At 48.4% G+C, this 20236-nt stretch overlaps 2 protein-coding genes across 2 annotated transcripts in view; both read right to left on the bottom strand.

The window, feature by feature from the left end:
* Nucleotides 1–20236, bottom strand: part of LOC126574088 (5-hydroxytryptamine receptor-like) — an 85811-nt gene that overhangs the window by 3195 nt on the left and 62380 nt on the right. Inside the window, exon 4 of the mRNA XM_050234046.1 lies at nt 14248–14545. Coding sequence (XP_050090003.1) covers nt 14248–14545 — 298 coding nt within the window. The remainder of the gene's footprint in view (nt 1–14247; nt 14546–20236) is intronic.
* On the bottom strand, nt 2744–5894 carry LOC126574087 (mucin-2-like). Its single transcript, XM_050234045.1, has one exon. The coding sequence runs from the start codon at nt 5788–5790 to the stop codon at nt 3037–3039; it is 2754 nt and encodes a 917-aa protein (XP_050090002.1). The 5' UTR covers nt 5791–5894; the 3' UTR covers nt 2744–3036.

A 20236-nucleotide genomic window follows, 5' to 3' on the forward strand; every position in this document is an offset into this window, starting at 1 on the left:
GCGACGTGGAATTTAATTCAAATAATTCACCAGAATGCCGGTTTAGTATTTTTTTCTTCTTCCATTTTTTTGTTGTTGCGTGGAACCCGAAACCGAGTCGCGGCTAGTAGCAAATGAAAGCCGAAAAGCTGTTCCATTTGGTGGCATGGCCGCCATCGTCATTCAGGCGCGTACCACGCTGGTAATTTGAGCCCGGTCCCCACTGTCCGTGGGAGATTGTGTGCGGGTGTGCGAGTGAGGTGGTTTGTTAAGCTAGAATAAATTGGATTCCAACGCAACAAACATCGGGCTGTGGGTTTCCGATTCACAGCATTTTGCAGAGAATTCACCACCGAAATCGAACCGCAAATCACATATCGCGCACGAATCGGCGCCCATGAATCATTCCCTTTTCTCCCTGGCACTGGCGCGATGGCTGACATTGATATGTTTGTTTGTGAAGCGCATTGCGCGCGAGTGAGTGATGGCTGCGTGAGAGGGGGGGGGGGGGGGTGAACCGCGGGTGTGATCATAAAATCAAAATTCATTCCAGCATCACATTCCGCCTCCGGTGACAGGTGGGGCAAGAACACTTGCCTCAAAAAAAAAAAAGGGGCAAAGAGTTTGAGGTCCCCTCGGTTTCCCCGCACTGCTGTATCGATTTCACAACGAACATGCTTTGGAATGTTTATTTTCAGCTCCAAAGTGAGCGCCCTAACGATGCGTATACCTTTCGGTGGTATTCGATTTGCTTTTCTTTTTTCTCGATGTGAGTCGCAACATCAGATCTTCTCCAAATAAAACCCGATCTCCATCCAAGTGTGCCGCGTATCCAAGGGGTTGCGATTCACAGCCAACTGGTGAAAGCTTGTCATCGACCTCGGTGACATCTGTCAGAGAAGTCCCTCTTTTTTGGTTCCTACCTCTTTTTTGGTTCCTACCTCTTTTTTGTTTCAAACTCCCAGTGCGCTCCCGAGGATTAGGAACATCGCATCGATAATGTGTTTCTTCTGGAGGCATCAACTTGGTAGGCATCTTCAGCGCACACCCCATCACCACTACCTGAGATGTTTGATTCTCTCGACATTTGTTGTAGACCGTTGTTGACTCCACTCCGCACTCCAACACGGCCGGTTTCTCCATCTACCAAAGGGAAACGTGATTGACGTCGATGACGTGTGCTGCTGCCGGCAACTTGCAAAACAGACAGCAGACAGCTCATCGGATCAGCGCACGCTAAAGGTTGATGGTAATTTTTGGTGATTAAAACCCGGCCCGGGACCGGCTGAATGAAGAATGCTGACAAGCTGTTCAGAAGCCCCCACCAGCAGGAGTTTGAAAAATTAATTAAAGTAACACCTTACATTGGCAGAGCATTGGCAGGACATGGGTGGGTTCGGCGGGATGGCGCCATTGTACCAGCAACGGAAGAATGAATCCTTTTATGCCGCGCTCGTGTGCCTGGTGCCCTGTTGTCACCAGCAGTCGACGCTTCCTCAGAGCCGCAGAGACCAGACCAGAGATTGTCGGGATCTGAATTGGATTAGAAATGGTAATGCCCTGCCTTAATTTTGAACCCGGCAAGCCACCTGGTGTGGCACTGGCCCGGGATGGCTTTTGTGTTTGCTTTAATTCAATATAATGTGCAGCCCTGTATTCTCTCTCTGTTTGTGTGGTGCGCGAACGAAGGCAGCCAGGAAGTGAGTTACGTTTGAGAGGGAACGAAAGTGACATAAAGTCGGTTCTTATGTCCTGTAAATATAGCCAATTAGGGATGACAATGATTGAAGCCTGCTTTTATTAGTTCACCGCCCTCCGCCGAAACCACGCGCGCGCCTCGCGTTGGGGTGACATAAATTGAAAATTATGAAAGCCCAATCACTGCCACAGGCACAGGCCCAATCTGGCTGTGGTTATGGTGGCGGTGGTGGCTGCGGCGGCGGCATCAGTCTTTTGTGCGCTGACAATTGTTATCTCGATTATCGCCCGCTAGGGGTGAAGCTGTAAAAAGACGCCTATGGCGCGCGGCGGTTTGCCTGGATGCTATCCATCACCATTATGATAAGCTTTCTTAGATTCGATTTTAATTGGAAAAGTATTTCGGGGCCCATTTTTAGAAGATATCGATTCAGTTCCCCGCCCTATGGAGATGGAAATGGTTGATGATGGAAAATGTTGATGATGGTAAAGATGCAGAGCTTAAGTACACCGCAACGGACCTGTTTGGTGCATTGTTTACCAAATAACGAGTGTTTGCACTTGTGTGTCAAGTCAAGGTGTCATACTTGTTTGTAGCCGTTGCGTTCAGCTCAAACAACTCAGAGACAACCGAGCCTGTGGTGTTGCTGTGTACACTCGAAAGTCCAATGTCAAGGCTGGATCATGCGGAGCCGCGAAGATTCCACTCTAGCCGGCACCAGCGGATGACGTAGTAGGCTAGTGTACGCAGGGATCTCCTCCGCTATCAGGCGGTTTGAGGCCGTAATCTAGCAACCCGTGTGCAGGCTTGCCCAGTTTTCAAAGCAACCCAAGCAAAGACCATAATCGCCATCGGGCGGCATCGATACTTAGATCTCTCAGCCGCTTCAAAGCAGATGATAGCGCGAGTGTTGTTATCAAAACAACCTTAACAACCCTTCTCGTCCACAATCTGCACTCGCAAGCCGTTCTGACAACTCATCGCAGCAATACATTTTAGATAGTTCCGCATGCCGTGAGTCACTTTCTGGGATGAAGCAGATGAAAAAGGAAGGCCTGCACAATGATCGCTCATTCAGTATCCTATCATTTATTTTTTAACATTACATGACAGAGAGGTAGAGAGTTTGAGGTTAGGGTAGCCGATAAGCCTCATGGATGTTTTTATTACATATTACAGTCGTATACTTTATGCTTAACTTTGACGGATGTGAAGAGGCACAGTTCACAATCACATTCTCCTTCACCAATAGTTCGAATTATAGGAATAGTGCCACACGCTCAATGAAACCAATTTTAGGCCCTACACCGCTCAGTGAAACTACATACAGGTGCCTGAATTCGACTCAGCTATACAGGTCACACTGGGGGGCATGTGTAAGTAGCCGAGCAGAGCCGGGTATTTGGATCGTACAGCGAACCATTGGGACAGCTGAACAGGTATTCAGCAAACCCATTCACCATGGTGATACAGTACTTGTAGGTTTTACAATCGTTTCTCTCCTGATTGACGTATTTGCCTGGTGCGCTACACACGAACGGTTCCTTACCAACCTGACACACGTAAACACCCGAGCAGTCCCGGGCATTGGGATCGAACAGCGCGCCCTTTGGGCAAGCGAAGGTGTATTGAGTGAAACCACCCGTCGCGGAGATGCAGTACCTGTACGTCGTACAATCCGTGCTGTCCGGGTTGACAAACTTGCCCGATTCGTTACACTGGAACGGTGCCTTAGTTGTGGTAGCCGGACTGTCAGTCACTGTGGCCGTGCTTGAAGCGGGCGTTACCGAACTCGTGGACTCGCTTGTTGTGGTCGTGGAACTCAAAGTCTCGGTTGTAGTGACCGCTGGGCCAGCTACACACTCATATTCGGTGTCCGGTTCACACCTGGAGACCTCCCTGGCAAAGATGGATCCGGCTGGGCAACTTAGCTCGACCGCATCGAGAATATCGAAGGCATTGTAGAGGCACAGGTAGTAGGTTTTGCAGTAGATGGACTCCGGTTTGGCATACCGTCCCGGTGCTGGACACACAAACGGCTTCGGTGTCACTGATTCCGTCGTAGCCGGTACAGTCGACGTAGCGACAGTTGTGGGTGGATCGGTTGGCGTTGCGGCACAGTTGTAGGTAGTCGCCGGTACACACATTTGCATTATGAGCGAGAAGATTGTGGTCGGAGGACATACGAACGTGAGTGGTGTCAACGTTCCCAGCGTGTTGGTGATGCAGAGGATGTACGATTCACACGCTACCGCCTGCGGATCGGGATATCTGCCTTCGGTTGGACAGATGAAGATATCTGGCGATGCGTCCGTTGTCGTTGGAGGCTCCGTTTTGGTAATTTCTGAAGTCTCGATGTCCGTCGTTGTTGGTTCCTCCGTTGTGGGTTGCTCCTCGGTCGTTGACTCCGCTTCGGTGGTGGAAGCTTCCTGGGTTGTAGCAGGTTCCTCTGAAGTCGTCTCCGATGCGGTCGTTTGTTCCACATCGGTCGTTGTTGGAGTATCCGTAGTTGTTATTTCTTCTGTCTGGTCAGTAGTAGCTTCTGAAAACTCGGTAGTAGACTCAAAGGTATCGGTTACCGTTGTTTCAGCAGAAACTGCAGTCGTCAGTGTTGGCTCAGTTTCCGTCGGTTGCTCTGTAGTCGCTGCCGTGGATTCGGCATCCGTGGTGGTCGATTCCGGGAGCGTAACTTCGGCGGTCGACGCAGATGTCGTCTCAGGCGTTGTATCGATTTCAACCGTCGTCACTTCGACGGTTGTCGTGGTGGTCACTTCTTCTTCTTCTGTGGTTGTTGTGAGCTCGGTAGGCATTGTAGTCGTTGGAATCACTATCGTAATGGTTTGCGGCTCAGTTGGCGATGGTGTGACTTCGGTCGTAGTAACCGGGGTGGACTCAGTAGGCGGTGTAGTAACTGCTGTCGTAGTAACCGGTCTGGACGTTGTAGTTGTTGGAATTATAATCGGGAAAGTCGGTTGCGGAGTCACTTCGGTCGTAGTAACCGGGGTGGACTCAGTAGGCGATGGTGTGACTTCGGTCGTAGTAACCGGGGTGGACTCAGTAGGCGATGGTGTGACTTCGGTCGTAGTAACCGGGGTGGACTCAGTAGACGATGTAGTAACTGCTGTCGTAGTAACCGGTCTGGACGTTGTAGTTGTTGGAATTATAATCGGGAAAGTCGGTTGCGGAGTCACTTCGGTCGTAGTAACCGGTGCGGGCGTTGGAGTTGTCCGAGTAGTCACTACCGGAGTGGTTGTCGTTTGGATTGGTGGCGCCGGCGTTTGTGACGGACACACGTACGACGATTTATCGACGCATTGCCGCACAATCGGAGAGAAGATAGTCGACAATGGGCATATGGCTGGGTTCGCTACGATAGCACCGTCCGACTCTAAGCACAGATAGTACCTGCTGCAATCGGGTGATTCGAGGTTGGCATATCGTCCCTCAGCCGGACACACGAATCCATCGCCCACCGTACTACCGGGCGTAACCACTGTCGTCTCCGTCGTCGTGGTCGTCGGTGTCTGGGCACAAAAGTGGGGCGCCAATACGCACGATGTCAGGTCTGGATCAAAGATGCTCGTCCCCGGGCAAGTAACTACCACCGCGATGAGCGATCCATCGGTATTCCGTGTGCACAGATAATACGAGCCACAATCGAGCGATTGGGGATTCGCAAAACGACCAGTCGCTGGACAGACGAAGGCGGGCTCAGGTATTTTAGTCGTCGTCGTGGTCGTCGTCACTGTCGTTGTTGTCGACGCTATCGTCGTGGTAGACTGCTCCGCTTCGATCGTCGTAAGCGGGCAGACGTAGCTCGCCGACGGGACGCACTTAAGCTGCTCGAACGAGAACACCGAGGACGAGGGACACTGGGACAGGATGGCTATCAGGGAGCCTTGCGTGTTCGGTGTGCACACATAGTACGTCTTGCAGTCGGTGCTCCCGTAGTCCGGGATACGTCCGACCTTCTCACAAACCGCATTTCGGCGCACTCTTTCGGCGGCCACCGGAAGCAGAAGCTGCTCTTCCGCCGGAACGGCACTAGCACCCGATAGCGTTTGCAGAAGTAAAAGCACCACAATCGTAATCGTTATAAGCGTTTGCATCATCACTGGCTGAGCGAGGAGCGCGTCGAATATTTGTTGCTGCTGCTGGTGCTGCTGCTGCTACGCTCGCTTAAGCTCACTCCGGGCAAATGTTCACAGTCACTGGGCCTATACCGTACTGAGGTGTGCCGGCCATACCGTGGCTAGTTTTATAGGGATGTATCATCATCATTGCCGGTTTTACAGCCCGTCCACCATAAAACATTGGTGGAATTTCTTGGAACCTAGCGAAGATCCCAGACTCCCCTCGCACACACGCGCCCTGATGGTTCATTCAATGGCGTGGCGTGGCTGCTGCTGCTGGCCCTGATAAAAACAGGCAATAAAGAATGGACCCGGGCGGTCGGTGGATGGGTGCACTACACTTCTGTCGAACTAGCAACAAGTGGACGCTCGGGACTTGGGCCACATGCGACTAGATCATAAAGCAGCTGACGCTGTTTTCGTCCCGTGTTCCCGAGATCGGACTTAGAGATGTGCATTTCCTGTTATTTTTAAACCCAGCATGCCCCCCAGAGAGGGACTGTCTGACAGACGAACGGATTTGAGAGACGTAGTTACACAGGAAAAATGAACCTTAGATAGGTCTGGCCTCACCCTCTCCAATGTGGGTCATCAACTTTCGGCGATTTCAGGGTCAGCGAAACCGGCTCTCTCTTATCAGTTCTGTTTTTGCGTTTGCGTTCGCGTTCACGTTTATTGATCCATCTATGATTGGCGTGGCGGAAGTGTGCACCTCGGAAATGATGTTGCTCGGAATGTTTTGCGATGTAGCTCGCACATTATCTTGTCAGCGTGATTGTGTTGCTTTGGATTATCAGAGTCCGACCAAAAAACAAAAAAACAAACACCTCATCGAGCTGTTGCTATCAATAGAGTGACCGGTTCCGACCGGTGCACGGAAGGGCGAAGTGCGTGCTGTTGCGCCTGTGTGGTGCTAATGCCAATCGCACAACAGGATTTAATTAAATAAACACCTGGCCTAACTGGCACTGAGCTGTAGTGGTCTCTCAATTGTGATGCGTCGCCTTTTATGCAACTGTTCCACAGGATACGAGCTTTCAACACGAGCGCCACAACTATTTAATTCCATCCCATGGCAGCTGAACGTTCAACTCGAGCGTCATGTTTAAAGAAAAAAAGTGCGAGCAAACCCAAACATAAACACCATTGCCGTTGAAGTGGCGGCCAAGCAGTCGCCCCAGCAAACAAAACAACGCTACTCGTGCACTCACTGTAATGACATTTAAATTGATCCATAATCGATACACTCGACACCGTCCCAAGGAGAAGCAGCACAGATCAGCTTCGGTGTGCAGCGCACAAGCACCCAAATGGCCTTCGTTCCGGTGCTGTACGATGTTGAAGACGACTGCACGAAAGCCAATTTGCATAGTTGCCGAAGCGTGTGCTGCTTCGAGTCCGATGGTTGCAGCACCGGACTTTGCCGGAAGTGACACATGGCCCCCTTCTCCTGTCCTCTCCTGGGTGTGCTTGCTACCACAAACTCATCTCTTCGTGCTGTGACTTGTGTGACAGCAGCAGCAGCATCAGCAGCCAGTCCGCTTGTTTTGAGGAATTTTCCATTTTTCAATTAGATGTCCGATAAGTCGGTCGGTTTCGGGAGGGCCATCAGGAGGTCTAGGGGGTGGTCCTTCCGACGTGGCGTCACAGAAATGTGTCGCCACCGGGCCACAGCGACATGACAAATATGATAAATTATTTATGTTGAATGTACCGGTGTGTATATGGCCGCCCAGAGATGGTTGTTTTGGAATTTATGAAATCGGGAAGCTGCGTGCAGCTGCTCTCTCCCTCCCTCCCCGGAAATGGTCCACCGAAATACGTCCGCCATGATGCCCGGGTAACGAACAAAATCGATTTCGTTTAGTTCAACGTTCGATACGCAAGGACGAACGATACGCGGAAGAGCAAAACGTGAGGCAACGTCAGGTACGTCAGCGACAACCATCTAGACCAGCACCGGTTTCCCATCGATCGGGAATCGAAAACTCATTTCCATTTCCAAACTGTGTCCATTCAAATAGAGCGGTACAGATCGCACCGGATCGATGGTCGCTACACTCCACCGGCTAGCCTTAATTATGCAAGCATTGCAATATCATATGCTTGCACCCTTGGCGTTCCGATGCATTCCCTTTTGTTCCCGGGAAATCAATCCAGCCCGGAACGCTAAATGTACGCACCGTGAAGCGCATTCGGACAGATGTAATCGCTTATTCATGGATAAATGCAACGGGGAAATGTGCAACAAAACACAGTCGGTCGGAAATGATCAAAAGTACAAACAAAAAAAAGTAATAAGCGACTCCTACGGGCAGCGAATGATTGTGACTTCGTATCAGCATTCGATACCAGACCGTTCTGTGCGCACAGAGTGCATTCAAGCGCGCAGAGTGCACCTAAAAGTCACTAATTGGTGCTGCCGAAAGCTGCAGCGAAAATTCCTCCGCCAGGATACGCAAACACGCACACAAGTGTGCGGTATCGAGGTGGTGGTTGTAGTGGTTTTTGCGGCCTCTGCTGCACGGCACGCGCACGAGTGCTCTCGAGTGTCTTACCGGGGTACGGCCATAAACGGCAACAGTATCGACGTAACTTCTCTGGCAACTCTCGAGCCGGTAGAGCTGTGTGCTCAACGGTTGAAGAGGCTACCGTGAAGAGTGGTTCACCATGGCCGAGAATCTCACAGTTACTGGTTGGCTCAAGATGCCGAGGTAAAAGCACTGTCGACCCTACCTCGTGGCAAGTGCTGCAACCTGACCTAACCTAACCACATCCACAGAAGCCTACTCAACCGATACATTGTAGTTCCGGACCAGGGAAACCGACGCGTGCCCTGACCACTCTGTACAAGCTTTTCGCCAATGTTTAAGTACCGCCCGGGTTTTGTGGTAATGGCGATGTGGTGGTTTTAAAGCCAGGACTCTCACCGTGGTACAAGCAGTTCAGAAGCGTTCCCTGCACGAATAAACGATGCAGATTGTTGTTCACATTCTTTCCCCAAGCACGAACACGGCCAGTGTGAGAACTGTTTTCTGCAAAGTTTGCACTTGGCGATGATCCAGAGCGATGTCCAGCAGTTTGGTCCGGACTATTGAGTAGTGGCTAGTGAGTGACATCAGAGAAAGTTGGTTTCGGGAGTTTGATGCTACCATCGGCATCCATTTGAGGCCGTATCTGTTGACCTACGTCAACATGCATTCTTGAGCGACTCTTGGAACTTTGCAGAAGCAATCCAGGCTAGTTATATGCAGGGCAGGGCATGGAGGAAATACTTTAGCAAGTGTCCAGCTCTGAAGGCATCTCGACGCAGCTCGAGCTGTTTTCAGCTTCGAGGGTAATGAAATGAATCGGTGCTATGAAAGTACAGCAACTTCCGAGAGTTATGAAAGTATTTAAACCGTTGTAGCTTTGGAATTTGAATACGATTCCGAACTGTTCGCTGTTATGGCGTAGTAGATTCACCAAGATGGAGTGAGCTCCCTACTTCACCCCGTTTTCAACACCTTCAACTTCAAACCAATAGCAGCAACAACAAGCTCGTGGATGAGGTTGCCCATAATAAGGAAAAGTTTCTCGCCGGTGGTGCTCCAATCCCAATCCCAATCCCTGCTCCTGCTCCCTGGGCCTGTATCGCACAGAAACACAATAGAACTCAATCAACAGAACAAATCGAATCATTGCAGCATTGTGGCAGCACGAAGTGAATGGATGGACGTGTTGGACGGTTGGGCAGAACAAACACAGTTTCTAGGAAAACATCCAGCAGCAGCGTGCCAATCAAAGCCAATTCACAAGCGAGGCTGTAAAAACTTGAAAAACACACGGGCCCAGCAGGCTTGGCAGTCGGATCCGCTGTGGAGTAATCTGTAAAGTTTCTTCCTGCCAAACGGAGCACGAACTGGAAAGTGGGACGCGACACCATGCATGTACGATTCCTTTTTTTTTTTTTTGCTTTTACCTTCTCCGGAATCGAATCCAACCGTAAGATGGGAAAAAGGGGGAACAATTGGGTAGACAGGGAAATCATATTTGCAGAATGCAAAAGTGAGCATCCCGAGACCAACTTTCCGCACCGAGTTCGATGGATGCTGCCAAAGGGAGGAGAGCCTTGGACTTGGACCAATCACTGAATGAGCACCCTCGTCACATTCTTTTGTGTGCATATTGTGATTGAGTATACAATTCGCTGTAGAACTCATTGTGTTACTCTGTGTCTGCGTTGAAGTATTCGAAGAATCCATTTTCAATCTTTCGAAACATCATTAATCGTTCTTCGGCTGCTTCCGGGCCATAAGCTCCGTTCTGTATCTCACCTCATGAACTGCGAATAAGAGAACATGCGAAGCGCTACGGTACGGTACGGTGCTAACGCTGCTAACCTAGTGTCAGTAGCACGGGACACACTGAAGGAACAGAAGTGAACCACGCAAAGCTTAGCGCTTTGCTTTGGAAGGATCTTCTAGAACAGAACAAGGGACATGACGGGGTGCCACGGGGCGAATTGGTTGCATCGCGGAAAGCGTAGCGGATGAACAAAGCGGGTGGTTAATTGCTTGTTTAATCGGCTAATCGGAGGCATCTCATCTCACGCACGAGTGTTAATCTAACAAGCCAGCGCCAGTGCGTTAAGCGAGCGATAGCGGCAATAAGCCCGAAACTACTAGCGGAATGGGAAAATGGGGACAACGATTGGAGGAAGATGCTCAGTTGGCTTCCGTTCAGTGCGTATATATTGTATATTGCGCGATAGCTCGCTACATTAGGTAGACGACACATCACTCTGCGTTTCCTACAAGCATTCATTCGCGCAACGGACGGAGAAGGTGAAAATGAGCTATTTCCCCTCTCGTTCTACCGACCATCACGACTCCAAGTGTGTGCCACTATGTGTGTCTCTGTGTGTGTGGAAGTGTTAGTGCGTGAGTTCGCTTTACATAAGCTGGGGGGGTGGGAGTTGTGTTCCGTCATTTGGAATCATCCATCAGTGGTGTACCAACATGCTACTGCTACTACTGCACACGGAACTACACGGAACACCGGTGTGACCAAGGGGATACCGGGATCGCGAGCACAGTTTAAGAACCTCAAGGGACACAAGGGCGGAAGCTGTACACACTGACTACTATCAGTTGTGGACGCGCTCAGAAGGTTCGCGTATGACCTTCTTTCTCTAATCGAGCGCTTGTTGAGGTACAGCTAGGGACAAACAGGCGGTAGTGTTGGTGGTGTTCGGAGTAGCCACACAGAGTAGTAGTTTGCTATGGCTTTGTGTTACATTAATTTTGGCACATACGGTCTATTGATGCTAAAACACTCATCGAACTAAAGGGAAACTAAATTGAACAAAAAATGACAAACACGTAAAAAAGAAAAACGAAAAGTGTTCTAATCCGCTAGAGACGTAGCTTTACTACCAATCGATTACAAAAAAAAACTAGGCTTTACGGGTGGGAAATTAAGAAAGGAAACATATAAAGTTGAGACTAAACACGGGAATTTTGACAAAGTCCTACTACACCCTTCCACCACTGACACGTATTAGAGCCTACCCGGAACACAAAAAAAATGGTTAGAAAACACACCAAAAAGAAACACAAGAGAGCCGCTACGGCGGTACTGGTAGGAAAACACAGGAAAACGGAAGTGAAAAAGAAGAAAATGTCAAACCGAAATACTTACTAAAGGTTTTGGTATCAATTGCACTATTGTTCTGCCCTGTATGTGTGTAAAATGAAGAGAATTAGCATTACTGACGTGACGTGACGTGACGCCGTGTGAAGCTTCTGTCGATCTGGTTGGAAAAACACAGTTTTGTGGAGCTGATGAAACCGCAACCAGGGGTGGGGAGGAGGAGGGATGATATCAAGAGGGACGAGGTGCACTGTTATGGATGATCGGATCCGGCGCAAACCAACTCGTTAGAACCGTAGACGTATGGATCCATTCGTGTGCAGCGGAACATCTCGGTTATCATTGCGAAATGTAATGTTCGTTCCTTGTGTCGTCTGATTGTGTTTTTTTACTCTTTCTCTCTCTCTCTCTCACTGTCTGTCTCTCGTGTATGCTGTAAGCACGACCGAATAAAGGGAAGTCCTTTCAAGGACCAAAAGACGTTCCCAGTTCCGGGTACCGAGCGGAATCGAATAGGAAACAGATAAGCATGCACAATGCAAAAGTGGAAGCTAGAGGTGCTGCAGGTATGAAGAAATGCTCAGCAGGAGGTAACCGACGATACTATTACGGTTACCAACTACCGACACCGGTTTGCAAGGTTCGGTATTCGGTGCGCAATGTGGGGGAGGGTTTCAACGGTAAACGACTGCACCAGACACCAGACCTAAGAGCATGTTTCATGGAGGACATTCGATGCGAAATACCACGGCAAAGAAGTGTGCGAATGAAGAAGTGCGGTCTTTCGAAGATGATATCGTTGTTACCAGAAGTAGAAAAGGAAACCAGTGGAATGAACCTGCACCAAGGGTACGAAATGGGGAGAGTATACTGGTGCATCCCTTTTATGTTCCCTGATGAATGAAGAAACAGTATGAACAAGAAGCTACTAGCAACAAGATAGATAGGTTTCACATAAACAAACAAACAAACCAACACTCACTGACACACTGTACTATAAACTGTGCTTAGTTATATGCACAAGTGTAATGTTACAATCATGAAACAGAGGAAAAACAGTTTGGTACAAAAAAAAGGTAATTTAAGCGCAATGTTTTTGTGTTTTTTTCAGCAACTCAAATGGTTTCAAATGAAAAAGCCACTGAAACCATTCGTGATGAAGTGAAATCGAAAAGTAAACAAGCGCACCGACAACAACACAAAACATGAGCGTAACTACTTGGAACAAATGCAAAACATCGGGAAAAAAACAAACGGTAATAAATTCTGTCAGTCGAAGAAGAGACCGAATACACGATACGCAAGTGGAAATGTGGAAGCTGCCTTATACACGGGATAGAGATAGACAGAGAACGTGGAATAAACACGCAGAAAAAAAAAGATATTGTTAACCTGGGTAACAAAAACCATAATGTAGTTCTGATTGAAGGCCAAAGCAAGCAAAAAAAAAATGAAACGAATACGAGTGTGAAACGAAGAGACGTGTGGAACGAGCTCGGAATTGTAAAAATGAAACATGCATCCGCCGATGTAGCAAAAAAAAAGGAACCCATCGTGAGATGCCGGAGAAGCGGCCATTGTCTGCACCGCCGGAACCGCCCGGGAACGGAACACTGGCTAGCCGGCAGCATGAAGTGGAAAATGAAGCGCATCCGAAAGAAAATGCAGCGTAGGTTTGTTTGTGAGATGGTCCGCCGTACGTGCATGTGTGTTGATGTGTGATGGTGTAGTGAGCACGTACTGTAACGTGTTTGTGGGAATGTGAGTTTTTCCTTTCGAGCATGTGTTGTTCGATGTAGCTGAAGGACAGTACAGGTCCTTTCAATCGAAGCGATCGGATGGAACGCGACAGCAGCGTTGCGGGCGGTGTTTCTGAGTGGCTCGTACTTTCTCTCTGTCGGTGGCCTCCATATGAATACAGTGCCACTATTGTCTTCACGGACGCGGGTAGTAGCCTACTGCTCCTTGCGGTGCATCGGTCTTTTCATGAAGACGATGCTTGGAAGGAGCGGTGCGGCACCACGAGAAGACATAACGAATTCATCGTGAGGTTCGTGAGGTTGAGAAATCAATTTCATAAATCGACTGTCAGCAGGCCCTCCGCCAAGGCAAGACGGGCAAGGGATGCTCAATGGTGGAAACCTCCTTGACAGCCTTGTATGAAAGTTGAGAGGTTTTAAATTGAGTTTCCACTGAACTTGAACCCGACAACAGCGAGTGCGACAAAAAAAAAAACGAAGAAGTTTATGTACGTTTGTGATTGGGATGTGTGTGAGGTTGTGTAGAAGTTGAACAACATTTTCAATTAAAAGACGTAAAATCGAAGAAATGAAAACCAGGTGAAGGATAACAAACAGTGAAACAACAATGCGACAACAACAGACTTATTAACTGGAATCGAAAGGACGAAAGAGAATTCGAAAGAGATATAACGTGAAGAATGGTGAAAGAAGAAGAATAAGTAGAAGAAGAAATAGAAGAAGACGAAACACATCGATAATTGAATAGAACTGTCAAACAACGAAGCGAATTTGCAAATATCGACCATCAAAATTCGATCCACATCATCTGCCACTCCAATTAAGAGTCCGGGGAGCGTTTGGTGGACAATAAAGGAGAAGGACAGGAAGATGGAAGTAGAGATGAACGAGGAAAAACCGAGGACAATGGGCGGAACAGATGAAACAAAGATAAAAAAACGGAGGACAATAGGAAACCAGAATAAACCAGGCGGGGGGGAAACGAAGAGTGTCGTATGATTGGCAACGGCTTTGCATGGCAATTGGCCAGGGGTATGCGTACCTGCTGCCGTCGGCGTATCCGCTTCCGGGCGGCCAAGAATATCCGCCAGTAGAGAAACAGTATCACCAGCAGCGGCACATAGAAGCTGGAAGCGGTCGCAAAGATCTGGTAGCCGATGTCCTGCGACACGATGCACTGCAGGTCCTGGTAGACGCGCGCCTCCCACTCCGGATCCTTCCAGCCGAGCAGCGGTGCGATCGAGACGAGCACCGACAGCGTCCAGATGATGATGATCATGTAGCCTATCCGTCGGGCCGTCCGTTGGTGCGCGTAATCGATATCCGTCACTGCCCAGTACCTGCACAGAGGGAGAGAGAGAGAGCGAGAGAGAGAGAGGGAGAGTGAGAAATGGATGCCAATTAGAACCGCCGGAGAAACCGTTTCGTCCTCAGACCACACAGACAGTAACGGAGAATCAACAATCGTACCGCAGTTTGACAGGATTCTGACACTGTGCACTCAATGAAAACTAGATAGTTTGCTGGCGGTAAATGCGATGCATCTGCCGGGTTGCCACACATAGAGGATGCCGGAATGTCATCCTTCGAGAGTCCTGTCAAAACGGTACGCCAGCACAGTCCGCGATTGCTCGTAGCAACTCGTAGCAGTAGTCATTGGCAAATTGGAGACAAATGAAATTATACCGTGCAAACGGTTTGTGCACTAATGGTGGCAGCAACATCTCAAACCACCCCCCTCCGCTCTGAAGGCCAATTCCACCCCAAAAACATTCACTTTGCACATTACAGGTGAACCGTGTGACAACACAATCGTTGAATCGTTTTGCAACGGTCGAAGCCACCGACCGTCACCGAAACGAGGCTGATAATTTACAAATTACCACCTTTGAGTGCAGCAGCAGTAGCAGCACCAACCGAGTGCGGTGCGGTGTTTGCAGTTGCCACTGTCACTGCCACCGGAATGCCAGCGGGAACGACAAAACCATTACGTGTAGTAGCCGTGCACAGCGCTTACTACGAGAAATGGTGTCGCACCCGTCGCAACCCAAAACCAAGCACACGGCGGTGCACAGTGCAGTGCAAATTTGCATTTAAATTGAATGCGGTGCACGATATTTTACATATGCGTCGAGGTGCTGCTGCTGGTGCTGCGCGTGGTCGCGACGATAGCAAAGTAAGTGTTCAAATATGTTTTCCCAGTTCTGTTGCGCGTACGGCACGAGTTTGAAGTTTTGTGGAATGCAGCGTAGCACTCTCTGTCACATGGTCGAAGGTGCAGCAGCCCTCGTTCGTTGGGCTCGACTCTGCTTTTGACTGTCGAAAGTCGAAAGTTAGACATAACAAAAGGCTATGGCGCTAACTATGGCGCAACGTCTGGTTGGCCGGAATGCAGAGCAGAATGAATCGGAGCTATAGCCCTCGTTTCCACGTGTTGATGATGATGATGATGACGATGTTGGAAATTACCAATTGAATAGCAAAACGTTACGCAAATGTTCCTCACCGTTTCGTCGTGCAAATTGCTGCTTACCACGACCTCACCATCTGGAGATAAACTCCTTCCCACGTAAGGCATGCGTAGCGATGTGGCATAAAGCATGCAAAGTAGGGCAGCGAACGATAATATTGAGATTCGTCTGTATCGTAACCGAAAACCAGGAATACCGGGATGCAAACTACTCTCGAGGACTCTCGAGTGTCGATGATCATGGCCATAAAGGATCTTTGGTGAATCGTCAGGATTACCACCCCCACCATTGCTTGCATTTGATAAATTATTTCCTGATTATGCGTGGGATATGGTTGTGCGCCGCTACTGCTATCACCACCACCACCACCACCATGCCAACGATGGAATTATCGGTTCGGTTTTCGATCGTTCACGGTTTCGTGATCCGTGATGCACTCTCGAGAGCGTTTCAATCCCCTTCCCTTCTCCGGTGGGGCCACTGTTTATCCCTTTGCATAATCCAGCGTACGTGGTGTGGTGGCAGGCGCTCTAGCAGGATGCTCTCGTGGTTTTCCGGCCCCGAGAGCTTTGCGTGGTTTGCACTTTTATTAATGGAAATGTGCAATCAGCCGGCGGGATCAAGTGGGACCCGCTCTCTCTCTTTCGCTGTTTGCCGAGTTGTAGTTTACGGAAGAGAATGATGGGAATTTGAAAATATCCAAACCTTTTTTCATAGTTTCATAGGAAGTTTCATAAGCTCTGATGATTGATTTGCATTTGGTGATTGAAAAATAGAAAATTTGGGTATAAAATTAAGCTGAAAACACTCGAATGATGAAGTCATTTATGTGTTTATGCAGCTCATATTGTAGCAATCAAAAGCAATAAGAAGGTGCAACGACATGGTATGGAAAGGTAACCTTCACTGTGACAAAATGATGCATTGATTGAACCGAAGAACAAGGACGAAAGAAAGCACAAGTCGCGTTATATCACCTCCTCAGCCCCAGAGATGACGGTGACAGACATTTGTAAATGGTATTTGCATTTGCATCACAGGAAGTGAACACTCTATTGGGGCCCGATTGCAACTGGAAAAGTTAGAGACGAAGGAAAATTTATGCATTCTATATAGAGCGCAACGCGAAAGCATCATTAGTGTTCGTATTGTGACACGTACGCCTCGTCATCATCTTATCATGCTGAATGAATTGATCCCATTGATTGCTACACTTTGGTAATCGTGGGCAAGAGTTGCCAAAGGATGATACGAAGCACTTGCGATGCATTGAAAAGATGTTTAACGGGAAAGAAGTGAAGTAAATGCTAACGATCGATCAAGTTAAAGACCGGACACATTTGACTATTTTCGGTTCTTTTCCGGAGACGTTGAATCAATTTTGACTGCTTTTTGTTTGGAAACTGTTCGTCAATCTTTGATGTTAGCGACATTGTGATATTTACATGTTTGAATATCATGAAAAAGATGAAGCTCCGTTGCCAAAACCCGTAGCCGATGATGGAGGCGCCAGGTGTCCGGTAAATTTGCATATTTTCAGGGGTTTTGTAATTGAAAGTAAAACCGCAAAACAACCCACTATCTCAAACTCCATTTTGTACTGAATGTTTAAATGTTCAAAACATGTTTCTTCATTCATTTTTTTTTTCAAAGCATAACAAACATATACAGAGTGAGGCAATAAAATTGCAACACAATTAAAACGCCATATTTTTTTCCTTTTTAATTGATTTTTTTTTGGTAAGAACAAAAAATGTCGGGAATTCGATAATCCTTCAAAATCAGTTTAGTTTTTTCCGTTATGTTACTTTTTGGATGGTCTCGAGATCGTGAAGAGGCCTTACTTCGCTTGGCCGCAAGTGATGAAATTCCGAACTTAGTTTTCTTTCATAAGAAACCCTTTGTTATGCTGTAGTTTGTAAACGAAAAAAATGATGGGGTTTAGTTGCCAGGGAAGTCAGCTGATGATTTACACCCTCGGCTACCCCCCGGACGCATAAATCGGGTTGATAATTTTGCATTCTTCCCACATTTTCGTTCGGTGGATCCGAGATAAATCAGCAAATTCATGTGCCAAAGCTGTTAAAAGGATCATTGCAGTCTTAGAAAAGCAAACAATTCATGCGAAAGCGTTAGACATTCCAACAGGACTCTGTATCTTCCCTCAAAGCAACCGAGACATGAGATTGGCTTAAAAAAACATTTCACACTTCAGTTCGATGTCTCATTGGCTGTCAATATTTATGGGTGTAAAAAGCGAAGGGCTTTTCAAAAGCGCCTGCGGGCAAAGCGCCCTGCGGGCAACGAGCGATGGTTTATTCTACGGGCTCAAATCGCTTTCACATACATACTGCATACCAGATTCATAAACAAAAGTTTTCATATAAATTACCAATATCAAGGAGTCAATTAACTTACAAGATCAATAGCAAACCACGATCAAATATTTCCTACTATATTTTTTTAAGAAAACAAGAAGAATATAAATCCCGTATCCTAATTTTACGCAAGAGTCCCTTATGTAGTTATGTAGAGTAATTAAGACATCAAGAAAACGAATTTTCCTTCCGTTGAAGCATCCTTGTTCAGCAAATACGCATCGAGAAGTGTTTACAACTCCTTGAACTCTCTTTGAACCGGTTGCTGTACAGTCCTTGCCATCACTCTAAAGTGAATTAAAACGCAAAGCAAAGCAGCATCAAAGCCAATCCGCTCAAGAATCCGTCGTCCCTTATACCCACCCTTGTCTTTAGCGCCGGCCAGGCGATGAGCGGCTGTAACGTCATAATCTTTGTGCACCAGCAGCTTTGTCCACGTCCTATTGCTTCCCCAGCAAGGTAGCTGGGGCTTTCCAGCGGAAATCCTAACGATGACGACCGACCAGAAGCACTATGCACCGTCAGTTGGTATCAAGCCTTAGCGTCAGCAGTTGCAGCACAGCCGGTGGTCTGGTGGCAGAAGACCCGTCATGCTCACTTTATGATGCGCCAGCAATTAAATTATCTCCCTCCACGGCCAAAAGCATAAAAGCTTTTCCAGTTTTTCACGTGAAAAAACTCGGGAAGGAAAAAAAAATGGGGCACCAGTGATTAATTGTATTCGTGTCGTGAAAGATAAGGTACCGGAGCTGCTCCTGCCGCTACTGCTGTTGTTGTTGCTTTCAAGCCCACGTTAGCTTCGCGCGCTTAGCGCGGTTCTACGGGAAGTCCTAGTTGCTGCCACCCTGTTTAATGGCGTCTCGGCCAACGGTGTGGTTTGTTTCTCGTATTTTTTTTTTTGTATGTATCTTGCTCGCTTCCCACAAAATCCATTTTCCCTTTAGTGCTGCGAAAGGTTGCACCGCTAGTGCGGCTTGCCCTGGCTGGATGGTATTGAAATTTACCAGAGAGTGTCTTAAGTGCTGCCGATGCACACTGTTCACAGGACGCTCTGCTTCCGGCGTGGCAACACCACCGATTAGTGGAATGTAGGATAGTGGCTGCTAGGCCACCATCACAGCTCATTACGCAGTTAACAAGACAAGCGAAATGTGGGGCCACTCTATTGTGCCAACCGGGAGATGGTGCATTATGGGCCGTATCTCTGGTGGAACACGTCTGCTGCGCCGTCAAGGTCCGTGGTGCACCGTGAACTGAAGGTATAGCCTCGGCATCCTGTCGTCCTGCTAGTCATCAACAGACAAAAGACGTTTTATCGTGCAGCGTTCCCGGGGGAAAGCAGCAGGACAGGAGGGACTCCTTTGTGACGTTGCTGGCCGGGGACGGCACCGAATTGGGTCTTAAAAGTGTTGGCAAGACATGGCCCTGGCACGCACGCGATCGATGATGATGGTAATGCCCATTCACAAAGGCGCTTCAGCCAGATTGCCGGGCTGGCAAAGTTCGCCAACGGTCCCCTGGTTGCGCTTCTTACTCCTCCGGGACTTCCTGCTGGTTCTCCAGCTGCTGCCGGCCGGCACTTGGCTATCAGTTATTTTTAATGAAACCACTCTCACCGGAAAGCTGCACAACGTACCCGGGAGAATGTGAGTGTCAACGTCAGAATCTCGGAAAAGGGGCCGGTTCTGAGCGTGTCCATGTCTAATACATTGAAGTTAATCTGATTAGGCGAGCAACAACTTTGAGGGCGAAAAGTTTCGTTTCTCAGAACTCCGGCACCATCTCCCGGTTGTGGTGTGGCCACCGACGGCCGAAAGCGCTCAGTCCAGAGGCGATGCCTTTTTGCGATCGGAGAGGGACAGACCACCTTTGCCGACAGAAGTGTCGGACGGGAAGTCGGGCAAACTGGACGGGATACACTGTCTCCATATTGCTCGGTTGCATGAGCGTTGGATGGAAGTTTCGTCCACTGGTGGCCTGTTAGGGGGGCTACAGGATCCCTAAGGGATGATGGTTCTAATTAGAGCGAACCAGGGGCGAAGCTAGACCGGAGTGAAGTGTTGCCTGCGATTTTTCTTTAAAATCCAAAGCAAATACGTTGGTCCGCACATCCGGCCATTCCAAAGGTAAACACTATGGCTCTTGGCACTTTGAAGCAGAGAGCAACGAGCGTGCACGCGAA

The sequence above is a fragment of the Anopheles aquasalis genome, chromosome 3, assembly GCF_943734665.1.
Source record: "Anopheles aquasalis chromosome 3, idAnoAquaMG_Q_19, whole genome shotgun sequence".
Lineage (NCBI taxonomy): Eukaryota > Metazoa > Arthropoda > Insecta > Diptera > Culicidae > Anopheles > Anopheles aquasalis.